The sequence below is a fragment of the Sus scrofa genome, chromosome 2 (genome assembly GCF_054392235.1).
Source record: "Sus scrofa isolate SSC_HxYL_T2T_F1_AM1 chromosome 2, Sscrofa_HxYL_maternal_Yorkshire_Landrace_v2.0, whole genome shotgun sequence".
Taxonomy (NCBI): Eukaryota; Metazoa; Chordata; class Mammalia; order Artiodactyla; family Suidae; genus Sus; species Sus scrofa.
Window position 1 is genome coordinate 80,301,136 of NC_139384.1, and position 21,239 is coordinate 80,322,374.

Consider the following 21,239-nt stretch of genomic DNA (forward strand, 5'->3'; position numbering starts at 1 on the left):
TCACCCTGCGCTGTAGAAGTCTGTGCGCATGCGCTGACGGTGCCACATGCCGCCTCAGTTGTTCAAGCCAAGACCAAGTAAGAAAACTGCCCTGACCATGAAGAGGTCTTAACCCTGGAATGATTTCCATTTTCTTCTTCTGGAGAGGGTCTTAAAAGGTCTAAAGCAGTAGTTTTCAATCAGAGGCCGTCCTGCCGCCTAGGGACATTTGGCAGAATCTGGAATAGGCCAGGGATGCTGCTGTGAGAGGGGGTGGGGGTCGGAGACCAGGAAGGCTTATCTGGCCTCAAAAAAATGCTCCTACTCTAAAGAATGTTGCTGTACAGTTGACCCTGGAACAAAGTGGGGATTATGGGTGCACAGTCAAAAATCCGAGTATAGGCGTTCCCGTTGTGGCGCAGTGGTTAACGAATCTGACTAGGAACCATGAGGTTGCGGGTTCAGTCCCTGGTCTTGCTCAGTGGGTTAAGGATCCAACATTGCCGTGAGCTATGGTGTAGGCTGCAGACGCGGCTCGGATCCCGCGTTGCTGTGGCTCTGGCGTAGGCCAGTGGCTACAGCTCCAATTGTACCCCTAGCCTGGGAACCTCCATATGCCGCGGGAGCGGCCCAAGAAATAGCAAAAAAAAAAAAAAAAAAAAAGTCCGAGTATAAATCTGTATCCATGATTTATGGATATCCATAGTTCTACATCTGTGGATTTAACCAAGCCAGGATTGTGTATTTATTACTGTGTTGTTCAGGGGTCAACTGTTTTTGTAAACCCGTGTTCAGGAGGTATGATTTACAAAAGCCAAGAGGTAGAAGTCACACAAGTGTCTGTCAATGGACGGTGACTGGATAAACACAGTGTGTCCACCCACACAATTGGAACATTATTCAGCCTTAAAAATTCAGTTTCCTGGTGGCTCAGGAGTTAAGGAGCCCTAGTTGTCACTGCTGGCTCAGGTCACTGCTGTGGTGTGGGTTTAATCCCTGGCCTGAGAACTTCTGAAATTCTGAAACCTGCTATACCACGGATGAGCCTAGAGGACATGATGCTCAAGTCCATTAAGTGAAAATAAGTGAAATAAGTCAGGCACAGAAAGACAAATACTGTCTGATTTCCATTCATAGGCCGTCCCTGGAGGAGTCAGATCTGTAGAGACAGAAAGGATGGTGGGGACCAGGGGCTGGGGGAAGGGGAAGGGGTATTACGGTTTAAGGGGGCCAGAGTTTCAACTTGGAGAGATGAAAACGTTTTAGAGATGAATCGTGGTGACACTTGTCATAACATTGTAAATATACTTATGCCACAGAACTGGACACTTAAAAGTGGTTAAGCTGGTAATTTTACATTGTGCGTATTTTACACAATACAAGCACTGCTCTTTCCCCAGAGAACCCTAAGCTCCCGGGGTGTGGATGTGGAGATAGTGGTCCATGTTACGCCCCCATGGTTGATGGGATCTGTCATCTTCCTTAACGCCCTTATAGGATAAAGTATTTTGGACAGATGTAATCAACGAAGCCATTTTCAGTGCCAACCGCCTCACAGGCTCGGACATACATTTGATGGCAGAAAACCTGTTGTCTCCAGAGGACATTGTCCTTTTCCACAACCTCACACAGCCGAGAGGTAAAGATGGGGTGGTCACCCCCACTGCCAGTGCCCTGGAATTTTCTAGAAATTTTCTGATCTCGTTCTTGCCCTGTCTCCCTGCCTTTTCCACCTCAGGGGTGAACTGGTGTGAAAGGACCGCCCTCCAAAACGGTGGCTGCCAGTACCTGTGTCTGCCAGCTCCACAGATCAACCCACGCTCGCCGAAGTTCACCTGTGCCTGCCCGGATGGCATGCTGTTGGCCAAGGACATGAGGAGCTGTCTCACAGGTGAGGGTGCTAGCCTGCCTTCTGCCACCCTTAGGGGTCAGCCCTGCAGCTGGACCTGCCTGAACCTCTCTTTGCTCATGTGTCAAATGGGAGAGCAGGGCCTCAGGAGGCCGTTGTGGTAATAAGGGCTTTGCTCTAAGGTCTTTGTCAAATGCTGGTCATATCAACACTGTGCCTGGCAGGTAAATGGACTCAGTTCACTGTTGGTGTCAAGTTTAGTCTTTCCCAGCTGTCCTGGAGGGGTGACTGTTTTAGATCCAGACATTGAAGGAGAAGGTGGTTCCCTTTTGATTTTCCTCATCCTCAGAAAAAGCCTCTATTTGGGACCAGTGTATCCATAACACTTATGGGGAGTTCCTGTCGTGGCGCAGTGGAAACGAATCCGACTAGGAACCATAAGGATGAAGATGAAATCCCTGGCCTTGCTCCGTGGGTTAAGGCTCTGGTGTGGCCGTGAGCTGTGTAGGTTGCAGACTCAGTTCAGATCCCAAGTTACCGTGGCTCTGGCATAGGCCGGCAGCTGTAGCTCTGATTTGACCCCTAGCCTGGGAACCTCTATGTGCTGCAGGTGCGCCCCCCCCCCAAAAAAAACCCACTTATGAACCTTTTTTTTTTTTTTAATGGCTGCACCCACAGCATATCCAAGTTTCTGGGTCTCCCAAGTCAGGGATTGAGTCAGAGCCACAGCTGTAGGTTGAACTGGTACCACCACACAGATAAGCTTGCTCATTAACCCACTGCGCTATAGTGGGAACTCTAGGAATCTCCCCTTTAAACAACATGTAATATAAAAATGTAGATGTTAGTGGGTTTGTATTTTCACTGCATTTGTCTTCAGTTATTTCTTTGTGGCCCATGGCATTTGCTTCCTAGCCCTTGTCAATCAGCAGCACAGCTTGCAGAACTGAGCACTCAGGAAATGTTTATTCTTTCAGAGACTGAACCTGCAGGAACCACCCAGGGACCTTCCATGGTCAACTCGACAGCTGTGGGGCCAAAGCACACCGCCAGCTCTGAGCTCACCACAGCCGAGTCAGTGACGATGTCCCAACATGGTAAGGGCTGGGGCCACCCTGGCACCCGTTCATTGGGATGAGCATCTGGCGGGGCCCCTTTAGAGGCCACGAGCATCTTGGTGAAGAGACAGTGTTCTTAGTCTTAGTTGCTGTGCTGACTGTCTCTGGTATGGTGGCTATTAATCCCAGAGTCCCCAGCAAGGGGCCCAGGCGTCTGAAATGTGATCAAGGTCTGTTCACTGCTGTGTTTTCAGGAATCTGCCCAACAGAGCCAGGACTAGTGTGGGGCACATCGTGCACTTCCTGGGGCAGCATCTAAGTGGGGAAGGGTTACCAAAAAGCCCAAGACTCAATATTCTAATGCAGTATTTTTTTATTTTTTGCTTTTTAGGGCTGTACCCATGGCATATGGAAGTTCCCAGGCTAGGGGTCAAATTGTAGCTGTAGCTGCTGACCTACACTACACCCCAGCAATGCAGAATGGGGATCCAAGCTGCATCTGAGACGTACAGCACAGCTCACAGCCACGCCGGATCCTTAACCCACTGAGCAAGGCTAGGGATTGAACCCACATCTTCATGGATCCTAGTCAGGTTTGTTAACCACTAGGTTGGCTATAAAGGGAACGTCCCAGTTTTGTTTTGTTTTTTTTTTAATCAAATCATCAAAAAAAAAAAAAATTCCTGTCATGGCGCAGTGGAAACGAATCCTACTAGGAACCATGAGGTTGCGGGTTCGATCCCTGGACTTGCTCAGTGGGTTAAGGATCCAGTGTTGCCGTGAGATGTGGTGTAGGTCCCAGATATGGCTCGGATCTAGCATGGCTGTGGCGTAGGCCGGCAGCAACAGCTCTGATTAGACCCCTAGCCTGGGAACCTCTATGTGCCACTGGTGCAGACCTAAAAGGACAAAAAGACAAAAAAAAAAATTAAAAGAAAATAAAAATAAAAAATAAAATCATCAGGAGTTCCCATCGTGGCTCAGCAGAAACAAGTGAGGCAGGATCTGTATTAGTCATTTCCTCTATTCCTACAAATTTTGCTATTTTGTTCATCATTAGGTATTGGAATTAATTTTGATTTTAAAAAATAATGCAATATAGGGAGTACCCTGGTGGCTCAGTGGGTTAAGGATCTGGCATTGCCTCTGCTGGGCTCAGGTTGCTGCTGTGGTGCAAGTTCAGTCCCTGGCCTGGGAACAACTTACTTATGCTTCGGTCATGGCCAAAAAAATAATAATGATCATGCATTATAATGTTACTGGATTACTAAGGGGGGGGTGCTTTAAATCGTGTGCTTGAACCAAGTCCCTTGTTCTCCTCAACTTAGTTGGCCCTCAAGGTCATGATCTACTTTCCCAGCTGAAGAAGGTGAGAGAGGGTGCTCAGTGAACTAGTGGAAGATCTGCTGTTCTCCATTTTGTCCAGCAGAGGGCGTCCGACCTGGTTTTTAAACAGCCCAGAAACGGAGCTCCAGCATTCTGGCCAGAAAAAAAAGGCGTATCAGCAAGTTTCAGATGTTTTTTAATTCTCACAGTAGCTGAATCCTTTATTTAACCATAAGGATGAAACAGAAACTGCCATGGTTGAGAGAACCCTTCTTGTTGGAAGGACCATTGCTTGAAAAATCATTGTGCGGATGAGCCCATCTGAACTTCTCAAATTTGGCAAAGGAGTCTTTTTAAGGGAAAAATTTCTCAAAGACACTGCTGCTGCCCTTAGTTATTTTTGTTATGAAGTTCCTTTTTGGCCACCCATGTGGCATGTGGAAGTTCCCAGGCCAGGGACTGTACTTGTGCTGCAGCAGTGACTTGAGCTGCTGCAATGACACCACCAGATCCCTAACCTGCCAAAACACAAGGGAACTCCATGAAGTTTCTTTTTTTTTTTTTTCCTTTTTTACGGCCACACCTGCATCATATGGATGTTCCCAGGCTAGGGAGTCCAGTAGGAACTATAGCTGCTTGCCTACGCCACAGCCACAGCCATGCCAGATGTGAGCTGAATCTGCAACCTGCACCACAGCTCACGGCACCATGGGATCCTTAACTCTCTGAGTGAGGCCTGGGATCGAACCCGCATCCTCATGGATCCCAATCAGTTTGTTAACCTCTGAGCCACGAAGGGAACTCTTAATATTTAACTCCATATACATACATGCAACAGCCAGTAGAATTAAAGCCCAGGGAGATTTAAAGATAACTGATGATGGTCGGTCACTATGCACTGGCATAATTGTGGCCCAGATGTAACTTGTGCAGTCTTACCAACCCATCTGCCTGTTTGGGGGTCTTTAAACTTTCACTCTCATGGGCCCTCACATTGTCCAGCCCAGGTGCACATACCTGGTTATATGGGTTCCTCCCCTCATTATTTCTTATTAGCCAGGGACAGTTGACTCGTCTTTGGTGCGATCCAACCCAGGCACTGGAATTGCTGAGCATCAGGGGGCCCCTGCCCCATCCAGACTAGGCTCCTTGTCATCAAGTGCAAAAGCTGGTTGAAAAATCGCACCAGTGACCTCTGCAGCCACTGGGAATGTATTTGCAGGCTTTCATCTCAGAGTCTGGTGGCCTTGCTCCCAGGCCTCTAATTGAGGCTAAAGCACCCTCTTATATTTGCACTAAATCTCATAACCCCAATGGCTAACAATCAAGGCCCCTCTGGAAGCCAGCCTGGTCCCTCTCAAACCTGAGAGATGCCTCAAGTTCCTTTAAAAAATTGAGAACACTGAGGAGTCTCCGTCGTGGCTCAGCAGGTTAAGAACCTAATTATTCATGAGGATATGGGTTCGATCCCTGGCCTCGCTCAGTAGGTTAAGGATCCTGCATTGCATTGAGCTATGGTGTAGGTCACAGATGTGGCTTGGATCTGGCATGGCTGTGGTGTAGGCCAGCAGCTCTGGCTCTGATTTGATCCTTAATCTGGGAACTTCCATGTGCTGCAAGTGTATCACCAAAAAGAAAAAAAAAAAAAAACAAACGAGGACAATAAGAAGTGTCAGGCGTTCTCCTTTGTGTGGGTCATCACGCACCTGCTGTGTCTTCTTGGCTCACTTTCTCCTTTCTCCCACGCAGCCCTGGGCGACGTTGCTGGCCGAGGAGTCACTGAGAAGCCCCAGAGCGTGGGTGCTCTGTACATTGTCCTCCCCATTGGTAAGCTTGTGGCCGGCCCTCCCCTGGTTCCTGGCTACCTGTAAAATGACCCCAGCGCCCAGCAAACCAGTCCACCTTCCCTCCAGGAATGGGGCAGCCCCACTGTGTGTCCTGTTCATCACTGGGAACCTCCTTCCCAGCTTCATTCACAGGACAAATGTAGTTGAGGGCCTACTGTGTACCAAGCCCATTTCCGGGCACTGGGGACACAGCCCTGAAGGAAACAAACATTTCCCGCCTCACCCCTCGGAGCTGACAGTGAGCAGAGTGGGACAGTGGGTGTGCCACATGGGGGAAGTGGGCTGGGCCAGGGTCCCTGGTGGGGGGGGGGGGCTGGTGAGCAGTTCTCTTGGCAGGGAGTTCATTTAGAAAGTTCTTCTTTGTCCCTCTCATCTGTCAGTCATGGCTTGGTTAGCATCATGGCCACTTTTACTTTTCTGAGGAAATCCTTTTGCAGCATCAGAGAGACCAGTGATCTGGGTGCCCAACAGCTGGCCTGCTGTCTGTTGAGAGACTTGGGCAGGATCCTCACCTCCCTTGGGGCTGCCCAAGGGTGTCACCGGCTGGGCATCTTCCCAGCAGAGCCTGTCTCTCTTACCCTCGGCTCTGGCCAGAATCTTTTACAAACCTGGGCTGGGTGAGCCCTTGGCTGTCTCCTGGATCCCTGGGGTAGAGGTAGGGGTACAGGGAGTGCCACTCCAAGGCCCACTGTACATGACGCAAAGAGGGATCCAGTCCCACTCACGTTCAGACAAAAGCAAAGAGTGTGTTGTGGCCCCATAGGTAGAGAACAGTCTTGTGAAAAAGGACTAGCTCACGTGTGATGAGTCACAAAAGTGACCTGGAAGAGTTGACAGTAGTTGGGTATTTGGGGGGCGAGGCAATCACAGTGGTTTTCAAGCTAGAGATTCCTTATGCTCGTTGATAGAGGGTGTTACAGGGGGATGAGTATTGCTTTAAATGCGGAAAAAACTTACAAGTGAAGAGGCTTGGGGCCTGAAGGCAGCATCTCCCCACAGCACTGCTCATCCTCCTCTTCTTCGGAACCTTCCTCCTCTGGAAGAACTGGAGGCTTAAGAGCATCAACAGCATTAACTTCGACAACCCTGTGTACCAGAAGACCACGGAAGACGAGGTCCACATCTGCCGCAGCCAGGACGGCTACACCTACCCCTCGGTGAGCGGCCCCCTCGGCACCTTGCCTATGGGTCTGGTCAAGGGATCATAGGTCCAAGGGTGAAAGTCAGAAGGGGGACGGAGGGTGGTTTGTGGGTCTGGTGGCTGGGGAGGCTTCTCTGAGCTGGGAGTATATGGTGTGCAGAAGGCAAAGCCTGTGCAAAGGGCCAGGGGTATTTGAGGAGCTTGGAGGGGAGAGAGAGGAGAGTGTGGGAGGGGACAGGCAGATGGAACAGGACACTGTAGGCCTCTGGGAGGAGTGAGATCAGAGCTGGGGAGGGGTTTGACCCGAACTGGGGGCTCACCTGGGCCGCCTGACAGCTGTTAGGGGAACAGGCTGGGGCCAAGTTCCAGAGCCAGGAAACCACAGCAGAGGCGACTGTGCAGGTCCAGGGGGGAGATGAATGAGGGCTGGCCCGAGGGACCAGGAGGGATTGAGGCATAGGTGGCCTCTGGCCATGTTTACTGGATGTTGGACTGATTGTTTCCGGCATTTACCCTTATGTTGACAGAGACAGATGGTCAGCCTGGAAGATGACGTGGCGTGAGCTGCTGCCTTGAGCCCTGTCCCACCTCAGAAGCTGCTGCTGGCCACTCACCGGCAGGAAGAACACTTTCTCCTTGGACCCCTGAACTGCCCAAAACCCTTCCTGAGACTGAGGCGCCAAAAGCACTGTTGGTGGTTACAGCCCTGGTGCCATCTGCTTGTCTGTCAGAGTTTTGTTTTATATATTTATTGTCTGGGAGGCAGAACAGGCTTCTGATGGCGCCTGGGCTGGGAATGGGTTAGGGTGGCTTTTTTTCTTCCTTTCTTTCTTGACATGTGAAGAAGAGGAGCAAGGTGGATGAGCTGGGACGCCTGAGCTTTTCTCCCCCTTGACATGCACCGCCTGAGAGACTTAGGGACTGATGGATGGAGGGATACAGAAGGAGAGGGTTAGGGGCTCTGAACACAGCAGGGCAGGTGATGCCCACAGGGTCCCCGGGGAGTTCCCGAGCCCCACACTCAGGACTGAATGTGTTTACCTCTGCCTGGTGAACCTGCTGGGGCGGCCAGAGTTGGCTTTTGCTCTGCTACCCCCAGGTCAGGATCAGATGAGGGTTTCCAAGCTGGGTTTGCCCTCTCCATAAGCCAGGGAGGGGCCTCTGGCAATGGCTGAATCTAGCCTTCTTGGGGGCTGCACCCACTGAGACCCATTCATTCACCAAAACCCCAGCCACAACCCCAGGGAAAGCTCAAGCCGCTCGTCGCTCTTAATATGTATTAAGTGCCTGAGACCCCGTTACCTTGTGCGTCAAGACAAGCAGCTCCGACCTCTAACTGTGTCCTTCCATCCGGGTGTGGGTGTCTGGACCCCAGCCCCGCCTCTTGCACTTTTCAGTTCAGGGTTATACACTGTGTAAAGTCCACATTCTATTATTTTGCACTGCTTTCCGTTCTGGTTGGGACGGGCTCCTAGGCCAGAGAGGCTCCGGGCGGATGACGGTGCAGACCCAGCCTCTCTCCGAGGGCATAATGAGAGGTGCATGCAGAGGAAAGGGGCAGCTTGACCATGATTTCAAAGTCAAGATCTCAACTATGTATCCCCCAAACATTTCCACTTCTGTGCCCCTGAGCCATCCACTTCCCCGACAAGCTGGTCCATGATGAAATGTGCTTGTTGGTCCGCCCTGTAAGACTTGCTCTAGGCTCAGGCATTTGAGGGGACCTATTAAAGAAGAATGCTTCCTGAAATTGCCACACATGTCGTGGCATTTAGAACCCCTGTGCTGGGGGACGGCCTCTAAGGGGGTTAACTTTCATTGCACAACGGAGGAACGTGGTGCCCCACTCTGCAGGAGACTGTGAATGCCTTTTCTCTTTCTGAAGCATGTAAATAACCCCCATGCAGACAGTGGGGGCTTTTTGTTATGTTTGCACTTTGTATATTTGTTGAAACACTTACTTGCCTATATATATGAAAAAGATCTATTTATTTTTGCAAACCCTGGTTGCTGCATTGGGGGGAACTGTCTCTGAGACGCCTTATCTTTCTGTACAAAGATTATTCGCGTGCTGTGCGCAATGCTCTTCAGGAGAATCAGGTCTGGGTTGTATATATGGGTTGCTTTGTGGGGAGGGTATTGGGTTTTAAACCACTGTATAAAGAATGTTTTTATAGCCTACACGTCTTACTGTGATCAGTTAAATTTCTTAAATAAAGTATTTGGTTAAATGTGAAGTACTTTCTTCCTGCGTTCTCTTGCTTCCTCCACCTATTGATGGGTTAGATTCCCCTAAGAAGGATCTGGAAAGGGAACGCTTCCCCGGAGGCTCCCACAAGCCCCAGGCTCTGGAGGATATCATGCTCAGCTGGGGAGCAGCTCTGCTGGGTTTTTTGTCTTTGGTCTTTTTAGGGCCACACCTATGGCATATGGAGGTTCCCAGGCTAAGGGGTTGAATCAGAGCTGTAGCTGCCAGCCACAGGCACAGCAACGCAGGATCTGAGCCACATCTGTGACCTACACGACAGCTCATGGCAACACCGGATCCTTAACCCACTGAGCAAGGCCAGGGATCGAATCTGAGTCCTGTTGGATCCTAGTCGCGTTTGTTAACCACTGAAACACATAAGGAACTCCTGAGTTGGTGTTTTGCTAAATTTCCTGCTTGTCCATTCATTTGACAAACACTCAGGAGTTCCCACTGTGGCATGAGGGGATTGGCAGTTTCTCTTGATCAGTGGGACGAAGGTTCAGTCCCCAGCCCAGCACAGTGGGTTAAGGACCTGGCATCACTGTATCTGCAGGGTAGGTAGAAACTGAATGTTGGATCTGACTGATGGCCCTGGAATTCTATATGCCTTGGGGAGGCCAAAAAGGAAAAACATTGGGTGCCCCTGGTGAGCCAGGTCCTGTTCTGGGCATGTGGCATTCACACTGAGGTGAATAACAGAATGGAAGTCCATGCCCTCAAATGAACCCATGCCACAGCAGTGACAACACTAGATCCTTAACCAGCTGTGCCACAAGGGAACTCCAAGGACCTGATATTTTAGAAGGGGAAACATCTACAAAAAATTACCTTTTACGAGATTATTCTAGAAGAATATTAAATAGGATAATGAGACAGAGAACTGACCGGGGGGCTCTTATTCTGGGGGCTGTCAAGGAAGGACTGTCTAAGCAATCATCTGAGCTGAATCCAGAAGAGTAGGAACTGGCCAGGTGAAGATCTAGGGGGAAAAAAGAGTATAGGAGCTGAGATTAACCCCCCACAGGGGTTCCTGTCGTGACACAGCGGAAAGGAATCCAACTAAGAATCATGAGGTTGCAGGTTCAATACCTGCCCTTGCTCAGTGGGTTAAGGATCCAGCGTTGCTGTGAGCTGTGGTGTAGGTTGCAGATGTGGCTCGGATCTGGCACTGCTGTGGCTGTGGTGTAGGCTGCCAGCTGTAGCTTCCGATTGGACCCCTAGCCTGGGAACCTCCATATGCTGCAGGTGTGACCCTGAAAAGCAAACAAAACAAAGCAAAACAAAAACACACAACAAACAAACCCCACAACCACTTGGCTCTATCAATACACAAATGATTTTTTTTTTTTTTTTTTTGTTATTTCTTGGGCCGCTGCCACAGCATATGGAGGTTCCCAGGCTAGGGGTCGAATCGGAGCTGTAGCTGCCAGCCTGTGCCAGAGCCACAGCAACGCAGGATCCAAGCCGTGTCTGAAACCTACACCACAGCTCATGGCAACGCCGGATGGTTAACCCACTGAGCAAGGCCAGGGACCGAAACCGCAACCTCATGGTTCCTAGTCGGATTCGTTAACCACTGCGCCACAACGGGAACTCCTGATTTTTCTGAAGGATTCTGCATTGAAGCCCCTGCAGTGGTTGGCATGAGGGCTTTATTTATTTTTTTTTTTTACCAAGACACAGGATTAAAATGAGACTTATTAAAGATGGTCTCTTCAATAAGAAGTGCTGGGGAAACTGAACAGCTACAAGTAAAGGAATGAAATTAGAACACTCTCTAACACCATATACAAAAATAAACTCAAAATGGATTAAAGACCTAAATGTAAGACTACAAAAACATAGGGCAAACTCTAACATAAACCAAAGCAGTATCTTCTCAGATCCACCTCCTAGAGTAATGAAAATAAAAACAAAAATAAACAAATGGGACCTAATTAAACTTAAAGGAAAACCATAAATAGAAAGTCGACCCACAGAATGGAAGAAAATATGTGTCAATAAAGAGACTGACAAGGGATTAATCTTGAACATATACAAACACCTCCTGCAGCTCAATATAAAAAAAAAAACAATTAAAAATGGACAGAAGATCTAAATAATGTTTCTTCAAAGAAGACATATAGATGGCAAAAAAAAAAACCCCACATAAAAAGATGCTCAACATAGCTAATTAGAGAAATGCAAGTCAAAACTATTATAAGGTACCACCTTACACCAACCAGAATGGCCATCATCAAAAAGTCCACAAACAATAAAGGGTGGGGAGAAAAGGGAACCCTCTTATACTGTTGGTGGGAATGTAAACTGGTACAACTACTAGAGAAAACAGTACAGAGGCTCCTCAAAAAAACAAAAATAGAACAGATATATGATCTACCAATACCACTCCCTAGCATCCACCTATAGAAAATCATAATTTGAAAAGATACATGCACCCCGATGTTCACTGCAGCACTATTTACAATAGCCAAGACATGGAAACAATCTAAATGTCCATCAACAGAGGAATGGATAAAGAAGATGTGGTCATATATACAATGGAATATTACTCAGCCACAAAAAAGAATGAAATAATGCCATTTGCAGCAATGTGGATGGACCTAGAGATTATCATAGTAAGAGAAGTTAAACAGTGAAAGACAAACAATATTATATCACTTACACGTAGAATCTAAAAAAAAAAAAAGGATACAAATGAACTTATCTGTAGAACAGAAACAGATTTACAGACTTTGAAAACAAACTTGTGGTTACCAATGGGGACAGATGGGGAAGAGGGATGGATTGGGAATTTGGGATTGGCATATGCACACTGAGGTATATGGAATGATTGGCTAACAGTGATGTACTGTACAGCACAGAAAACTCAAGCCAATATTCTGTGATAATCTACATGGGAAAAGAATATGAAAGAATGGATGTGTGTACATGTATAACTGAATCACTGTTGCACAGCAGAAATTATTACAACATTGCAAATCAACTATATTTCAAGAAAGCTTTAAAAAATGAAAAAAAAAATTGTTGCTGACAGAAACAAATCCAGAGATTTTACAACACGAATCCAAATAACCATAAATTCAAGTGAATCTAGCTACATCATGGTAACATTTGGCCAGATCCATGGGTGTTGGGGTGTCAAGACAGCTATGCTACAGTCCACCTCAGTCCCCTGCACCCCCTTTCTCCTGTGCATCCCAGCTCTACCTGAGCCTAAGCCTTTTTTTTTTTTTTTTTTTTTTTGGCCAAGCCCTTGGCATGTGTAAGTTCCTAGGCCAGGGATCAAAGGCATACCACAGCAATGACCCAAGCCACTGCAGTGACAATGCTGGATCCTTAACCTGAGCCTGGGCCTTGAGGGCATTTCAGACCCTGGTCTTAGGACATAGCAGTCAAGCCACAAACAGTTCTGCCGTATCAACTGAAGAAGTTGGGAACACAACAGGTCATTGGGTAGAAATAGCCTTAATACAGAGATCTAAACATAAAAGACTGAATGGGACAAACCATAAGAAGATGCCACCTCACACCAGTTAGGATGGCTGTCATAAAAAACAAAACCCAGGAGTTCCCCGGGAGTCTAGTGGCTAAGGATTCAGCATTGTCTCTGTTCTGGATCAGGTTTGATGCCTGGCCTGAGAACGTCCACATGCCTTGGGCAGGGCCAAACAATAAATAGGAGTTCCTGCTGTGGCACAGCGGGTTAAGGATCCAGCATTGTGGCAGCTGTGGCACAGGTCACAGCTGTGGCTCAGATTAGATCCCTGTCCCAGGAACTTCCATATGCTGACGATGTAGCCAAATAAATGAATAAATAAAATACAGAAGACAAGAAGTGTAGGTGGGGATGTGGAGAAATTGGAACCTTCGTGCACTGTTGGTAGGAATGCAAAATGGTGCAGGTGTGATGGAACAGTATGGCAGTTCCTCAAAAAATTAAAAATAGTACCTCCATAAATTTTTAAAATTAAAAATAGGACTATGGGCAGTTCCCTTCGTGGCTCAATAGTTAACAAACCCAACTAGGATCCATGAGGATGCAGAGTCAATCCCTGGCCTGGCTCAGTGGGTTAAGGATCCAGTGTTGCCATGAGCTGTGGTGTATGTCGGCAGCTACAGCTGTAATTCAACCCCTCGTCTGGGAACCTCCACATGCAGCGGTGCAGCCCTAAAATAGAAAAAAAAAAAAAAATAGAACTATGATGGGATTAAGATGGTGGAGTAGAAGGACTGGAGCTCAATTACTCTCCTAATAGCGACAAAATTACAACAAACTGCTGAACAACCTTCAACAAAATAGTCTACAAACTATTAAAAAAGATATCCTACTCCAGAAGACAAAGGTGAGGCCACACTGTGAGACCTAGGAGGGGTATTTACAGGATAAAGCAACCCCATACCCATTGGCTGGGTGGTCCACAGACTGGAAAGTAACTGTATCAAAGAGGCTCGCCCAAGGGAGTGAGAGTTCTGAGCCCCAAGTCAGGTTCCCACGCCTGGGGATCTGACACTGGGGAGAGGAGCCCCCAGAGCATTTGGCATTTGAGGGCCAGTGGGGCTTGTGTGCAGAAGCTCCACAGGACTGGGGGAAACGGAGACTCCACTCTTGAAAGGCACATGTGCACTGGGTCCCAGGGAAAAGCAGAGACTCCATAGGAATCTGGGTCAGACCTGACTGTAGTTCTTCGAGGATCTCATGGGAAAAATAGGGAGTGACTGTGGCTCGTTGTGGGGGAAGGACATTGGAAGCAAAGATCTTAGGAATAATCATCAGCATGAGTTCCTCTAGAGGTGACCATTTTGGAAAAATCGGGTCCTACCCATCAGGGCCAAGAAGCCCCCAGGCCAAACAATAGTCTGGGTGGGAATGCAGCACCACCCATCAGCAAACAAAGGCCCCCCTCCCCCAGGCACAAAGCCAGTCACACCCAGAGACAAAGCTCCACCCACCAGAGGAATAAGAATCAGCTCCACCTATCAGCACCAGGTCCCCCCAACAGGAAGCCTGCAGCAAGCACCCCCTCCACCCCTGCCCCACCAACTTCAACTACAACAGACATCAGAGGCAAGAGAGGCTACAACCCTATTGTCTGCGAAAAGGAGACCACACCAAAAATGTATACAAAATGAAAAGGCAGAGAGTTATGACTCAGATGAGGGAAGAGAAAAAAACCCAGAAAAGCAGCTAATCTGTAGATTATCAATCTCCATGAAAAAGACTTTAGACTAATAATAGTAAAGATGATTCAAGATCTTGGAAATAGAAGTTCCCATTGTGGCTCAGTGGTAACAAACCTGACTAGGAGCTGTGAGGATGGGGGTTCAATCCCTGGCCTCGCTCAGTGGGTTAAGGATCTAGCATTGCCGTGAGCTGCAGTATAGGCCGGCAGCTAGAGCTCTGATTCAGATTCAACCTGTAGCCTGGGAACTTCCATATGCCACAGGTTGTGGCCCTCAAGAGACAAATAAACAAACAAACAAAAAACAAAAAAAATTCTGGAAATAAACTGGAGGCAAAGATTGATAAAGAAACACTGAGCAAAGAAATAGAAGATTTAAGGATTAAGCAAGCAGAGATGCAAAATACAATGACTAAAATAAAAAATACACTAGAAGGAACCAAGAGCAGAATACAGGCAGCAGCAGAACAAATAATTGAGGAATTCCTGTCGTAGCTCAGCAGTTAGCAAATGTGACTAGGAACCATGAAGTTTTGGGTTCGATCCCTGGCCTTGCTTAGTAGGTTAAGGATCCAGCGTTGCTGTGAGCTGTGGTGTAGGTTGCAGACGTGGCTTGGATCCTGCGTTGCTGTGGCTCTGGCGTAGGCCAGCAGCTACAGCTCTGATTCAACCCCTAGACTGGGAACCTCCATGTGCTGTGGATGTGGCCCTAGAAAAGACAAAAAAAAAAAAAGAACGAATAATTGAGGTGAAAGATTAGTGGAAATCATTGATGCAGAACTGAAAAGAGAAAAAAGAATGAAGAAATGAAGACAGTGTAAGAGAACTCTGAGACAATGTTAAATGCACAAAGATCCATGTTTACAGGGGTGCCAGAAGAAGAAAGAGAGATAGGGCCAGAGAAAATATTTAGAGATAATAGCTGAAAACTTCCCTAACATGGGAAAGGAATCACTCACTCAAATCCAAGAAGCATAAGCAGCATATAAAATAAACCCAAAGAGGAACACCCCCAAGACACAGATTAATCAAATTACCAAAATTAAAGACAAAGATAAAATATTGAAAGTAGCTAAGGAAAAGAAATAAATAACATACAAGGGAACCCTGATAAAGTTATCGGGGCAGATTTTTCATCAGAAACTCTGCAGGCCAGAAGGGAGTGGCATGATATACTTAAAGTGATGAAAGGGAAAAAACCTCCAACCAAGATTACTCTATCCAGCAAAGCTCTCATCAGATTTGAAGTAGAAATCAAAATCTTCACAGACAAGCAAAAGATAAGAGATTTCAGCACCACTAAACCACTTTACAACAAATACTAAAAGAACTTCTCTAGGTGGAAAAGAAAAGGCCACAGTGAGAAAAATATCACAAATGACAAGGCTCACCAGTAAAGGCATACATATAGGAAGGGTAGGAAATCATCCACACACAAATATGCTACCAAAACCAGAAATTGTGAGAAGAGAAGGGTACAAATACAGGATACTGGAGATGCACTTGCAATTAAGAGACCAACAACTTAAAGCAATCTCGTATATATAGACTCGTAACAAAACTTCATGGTAACTGCAAACCAAAAAACTACAATAGATATACACACAAATAAAAAAAAGCAATCCAAACACAGCACTAAAGATAGTCATCAAACCACAAGAGACGAGAACAAGAGAAGGGAAGAAAAGTGACCAACAATTAATAAAATGGCAATAAGAACATATATATCAATAATCACCTTAAATGTAAATAGACTAAGTGCCCAACCAAAAGATAAAGACTGGCTGAATGGATACAAAAACAAGATCCATATATATGCTGTCTTCAAGAGATCCACCTCAGTTCTAGGGACACATACAACTGAGAGGATAGAAGAAAATATCCATGCAAATGGAAATCAAAAGAAAGCTGGAGTAGCAATGCTCTTATCAGGCAAAATAGACATTAAAATAAAGAATACTATAAGAGACAAAGAAGGACATTACATAATGATCAAAGGATCAATCCAAGAAGAAGAAGATATAACAATTGTAAATATATATGCACCCCACATAGGATCACCTCAATATATAAGGCAACTGCTAACAACCTTAAAAGGAGAAATTGACAATGACACAATAATAGCAGGGGACTTTAACCCTTCTTACAGCAATGGACAGATCATCCAGACAGAAAATTAGCAAGGAAACACAAGCCCTAAATGATGCATTAGACCCGATGGGCTTAATAGATATTTATAGAACATTCCGTTAAAAAGCAGCAGAATATATATTTTCTCAAGTGCGCACAGAACATTCTTTGGGAATAGATCACATTCTGGGCCACAAATCAAGTCTCAGTAAATTGAAGAAAACTGAAATCGCATCAAGCATCTTTTCTGACCACAACACTATACAACTGAAATCAACCAGAAGAAAAAAGCCTGCAAAACACACAAACATGTGGAAACTAGACAACATGCTACTAAACAATCAAAGAATCACTGAAGAAATGAAAGAGGAAATTAAAAAATACCTAGAAGCAAATGACAACAAAGACACAACAATCCAAAACCTATGGGATGCAGCAAAAGCAGTTCTAAGAGGGAAGTTTATAGCAATATAAGCCTACTTCAGAAAACAAGAAAAATCTCAAATAAACAACTTAACTTCACACCTAAAGCAACTAGAGAAAGAAGAACAGACAAAACTCAAAGTGAGCAGAAGGAAAGAAATCATAAAGATCAGAGCAGAAATGAAATAGAAATGAAGAAAACACAGAAAAAAATCAATGAAACCGAAAGCTGGTTCTTTGAAAAGCTCAACAAAATTGATAAACCCTTAGCCAGACTCATCAAGAAAAAAAGAGAGAGGACTCAAATCAATAAAATTTAGAAATGAAAAAGGAGATGTTACAATGGACATCACAGAAATACAAAGGATAATTACAAGTAACTGTATTTCAATAAAATGGGCAACCTAGAAGAAATGGACAAATTCTTAGAAAAGTATAAGAGTACTTGCAAGAGTAAACCAAGATGAAATAGTAAGGATGAATGGCCCAATCACAAGTACTGAAATTGAAACTGAGATTTAAAAATTTCCAAAAAAACAAAAGTCTGGGACTAGATGGCTTCACAAGCAAATTCTATCAAACATTTAGAGAAGAGTTAACACCTATCCTTCTGAAACTATTCCAAAAAACTGCAGAAGGAACACTCCCAAACTCACTCTATGAGGCCACCATCACCCTGATACCAAAACAACACAAAGATACCATAAAAAAAGAAAATTACAGGCCGATATCACTGATGAACATAGATGCAAAAGTCCTCAGCAAAATACTAGCAAACCAAATACAACAATACATTAAAAGGATTATACATCATGATCAGGTGGGATTTATCCCAGGGATGAAAGGAGTTTTCAAAATCTGCAAATCAATCAGTGTGATATACCACATTAACAAACTGAAGAATAAATACCATATGATCCTCTCAATAAATGCAGAAAAAGCTTTTGACAAAATCCAACACCTATTTCTGATAAAAACCCTCCAGAAAGTGGGCATAAAGGGAACTTAACTCAATATCATAAAGGCCATAAATGATAAACTCACAGCTAACATCATTCTCAATGGTGAAAAGCTAAAAGAATTCCTACTAAGATAAGCAAAAAGACAAGAATGTCCACTCTTGCCAAATACTATTCAACACAGTTTTGGAAGTCCTAGCCATGACAATGAGAGAAGAAAAAGAAATTAAAGAATCCAAATTGGAAAGGAAGAAGTAAAACTATCCCTGTTTGCAGATGACATGATACTACACCTAGAAAATCCTAAAGACATTACCAGAAAACTGGTAGAGCTCATCAATGAATTTGGTAAAGTTTCAAGATACAAAATTAATACACAGAAATCAACTTCATTCCTATACTAACAATGAAAGATCGGAAAGAGAAATAGGGAAACAATCCCATTTACCACCACATCAAAAAGAATAAAATACCTAGGAGTAAACCTACCTAATGAGACAAAAGTTCTGTACTCTGAAAATTATAAGACGCTGATGAAAGAAATCAAAGATGACACAAACAGATGGAAAGATATACCATGCTTTAGGATTGGAAGAATCAATATTGTCAAAATGACTATACTGCCAAAGGCAATCTACAGAGTCAATGCATTCCCTATCAAATTACCAATGGCGTTTTTACAGAACTAGAACAAAGTTTGGAAGCACAAAAGCCCCAGACTAGCCAAAGCCATCCTGACAAAGAAAAATGGAGCTGCAGGAATCAGGCTTCCTCACTTCAGACTATACTGCAAACCTACAGTCATCAAGACAGAATGGTACTGACACAAAGACAGAAATATAGATCAGTGGAACAGGATAGAAAGCCCAGAATTAAACTGACGCGCCTACAGTCAACAAATCTATGACAGAGGAAGCAAGAATATACAATGGAGAGAAGACAGCCCCTTCAATAAGTGGTGCTGGGAACACTGGACAGCTACATGTAAAAGAATGAAATTAGAACACTCCCTAACACCATACACAAAAATAAACTCAAAATGGATTAAAAACCTAAATATAAGACTGGATAGTGGAGTTCCCGTCGTGGCGCAGTGGTTAACGAATCCGACTAGGAACCATGAGGTTGCGGGTTCGGTCCCTGCCCTTGCTCAGTGGGTTAGCGATCCGGCGTTGCCGTGAGCTGTGGTGTAGGTTGCAGACGCGGCTCGGATCCTGCGTTGCTGTGGCTCTGGCGTAGGCCGGTGGCTACAGCTCCGATTCAACCCCTAGCCTGGAAACCTCCATATGCCGCGGGAGCGGCCCAAGAAATAGCAACAACAACAACAACAACAAAAAGACAAAAAAAAAAAAAAAAAAAAAAAAGACTGGATAGTATAAATCTCTTAGAGGAAAACATAGGCCAAACACTCTCTGACATAAACCACAGCAATAGCTTCTCAGATCCACCTCCTAGAATAAAGACAATTAAAATAAAAAAAAGGACCTAATTAAGCTGAAAAGTTTTTCACAGCAAAGAAAACCCTAAACAAGACAAAACGACATGGTGGGATTGTAAATTGGTGCAACCACTGTGGAAAATAGTATGGAGATTCCTCAGAAAACTAAACATAGAACTACCATTTGATCCAGCAATCCCACTCCTGGGCATCTACCCAGAGAAAACCACGACTCGCAAAGACACACGTACTCCGATGGTCATTGCAACAATTTACAATAGCCAAGACATGGAAACAACCCAAATGTCCATCGATGCAGGAGTGGATCAAGAAGATGTGGTACATATACACAATGGAATATTACTCAGCCATTAAAAAAGATCGAAATACCAGCATTTTTTGCAACACGGATGGACCTAGAAACTATCATGCTAAGTGAAGTCAGCCATCCAATGAGACACCAACATCAAATGCTTTCACTGACATGTGGAAGCTGAAAAAAGGACAGACTGAACTTCTTTGGAGAACAGATGCTGACTCACAGACATTGAAAAACTTATGGTCTCGGGAGGAGACAGTTTGGGGGGTGGGGGGATGTGCCTGGGCTGTGGGATGGAAATCCTGTGAAATCAGATTGTTATGATCATTATACAACTACAGATGTGATAAATTCATTTGAGTAATAAAAAATAAAAAAATAAAAATAAAAACAACAACAACAACAAGACAACCCACAGTATGGGAGGAAACATTTGCAAATGAAGTGACTGACAAGGGATTAATCCCCAAAATATAAAAACACCTCCTGCAGCTCAATACCAAAAAAACAAACAACTCCATTAAAAAATGGGCAGATCTAAATAGACAATTCTCTGAAGAAGACATACAGATCGCCAAAACACACATGAGAAGATATTCGACATCACTAATTATCAGAGGAATGCAAATGAAAATGACTATGTGGTACCACCTTACACCAGCCAGAATGGCCATCATCAAAGAGACTACAAACAATAAATGTTGGAGAGGGTATAGAGAAAAGGGAATCTTCTTACACTGTCAGTGGGAATGTAAATTTGTGCGACCACTATGGAAAACAGTATGGAGATTCCTCACAGAACTAAAAAGAGAATTACCATTTGATCCAACAATCCCACTCCTAGACATCTATGCAGAGAAAACCCATGACTTGAAAAGATACATGTACTCCAATGTTCATTGCAGCACTATATACAATCGCCAAGACATGGAAGAAACCTAAATGTCCACGGAGAGAGGAGTGGCTAAGGAAGATGTGGTACATAAACACAATGGAACATTACTCAGCCATAAAAAGGAATGGAATAACGGCATTTGCAGCAACATGGATGGACCTGGAAATTATCATGCTAAGTGAAGTTAGACAGACACAAATGTTATATGCTATCACTAATATGTGGAATCTAAAAACAGGATACAATGAACTTCTTTGCAGAACAGAAACCGACTCAGAGACTTTGAAAAACTTACAGTTACCAAAGAAGACAGGTTGTGGGGGGAGGGATGGGAATGCTATAAAACTGGGTTATGATGATGCTTGTACTACTATAAATATATAAAACTGAGTTTTTAAAAAAAAGTTTACAACACGCAGACACCAAAATGGGTAACTTATT

The 21,239-nt window shown here is 45.0% G+C and overlaps 2 protein-coding genes across 18 annotated transcripts in view; one reads left to right on the plus strand and one right to left on the minus strand.

The window, feature by feature from the left end:
* Positions 1-9,437, plus strand: part of LDLR (low density lipoprotein receptor) — a 36,348-nt gene extending 26,911 nt beyond the window's left edge. For 12 of the 17 annotated variants that reach the window (XM_085009606.1, XM_085009615.1, XM_085009612.1 and 9 more), the window contains 6 exons: positions 1,477-1,618; positions 1,718-1,870; positions 2,806-2,925; positions 5,962-6,039; positions 7,059-7,216; positions 7,728-9,437. In XM_085009606.1, the coding sequence (XP_084865732.1) occupies positions 1,477-1,618; positions 1,718-1,870; positions 2,806-2,925; positions 5,962-6,039; positions 7,059-7,216; positions 7,728-7,763 (687 nt within the window). In that variant the 3' untranslated portion in view covers positions 7,764-9,437. 17 annotated transcript variants of the gene reach the window in all.
* KANK2 (KN motif and ankyrin repeat domains 2) overlaps positions 1-21,239 on the minus strand; it is a 468,727-nt gene that overhangs the window by 398,954 nt on the left and 48,534 nt on the right. The gene's annotated exons all lie outside the window — the stretch shown is intronic.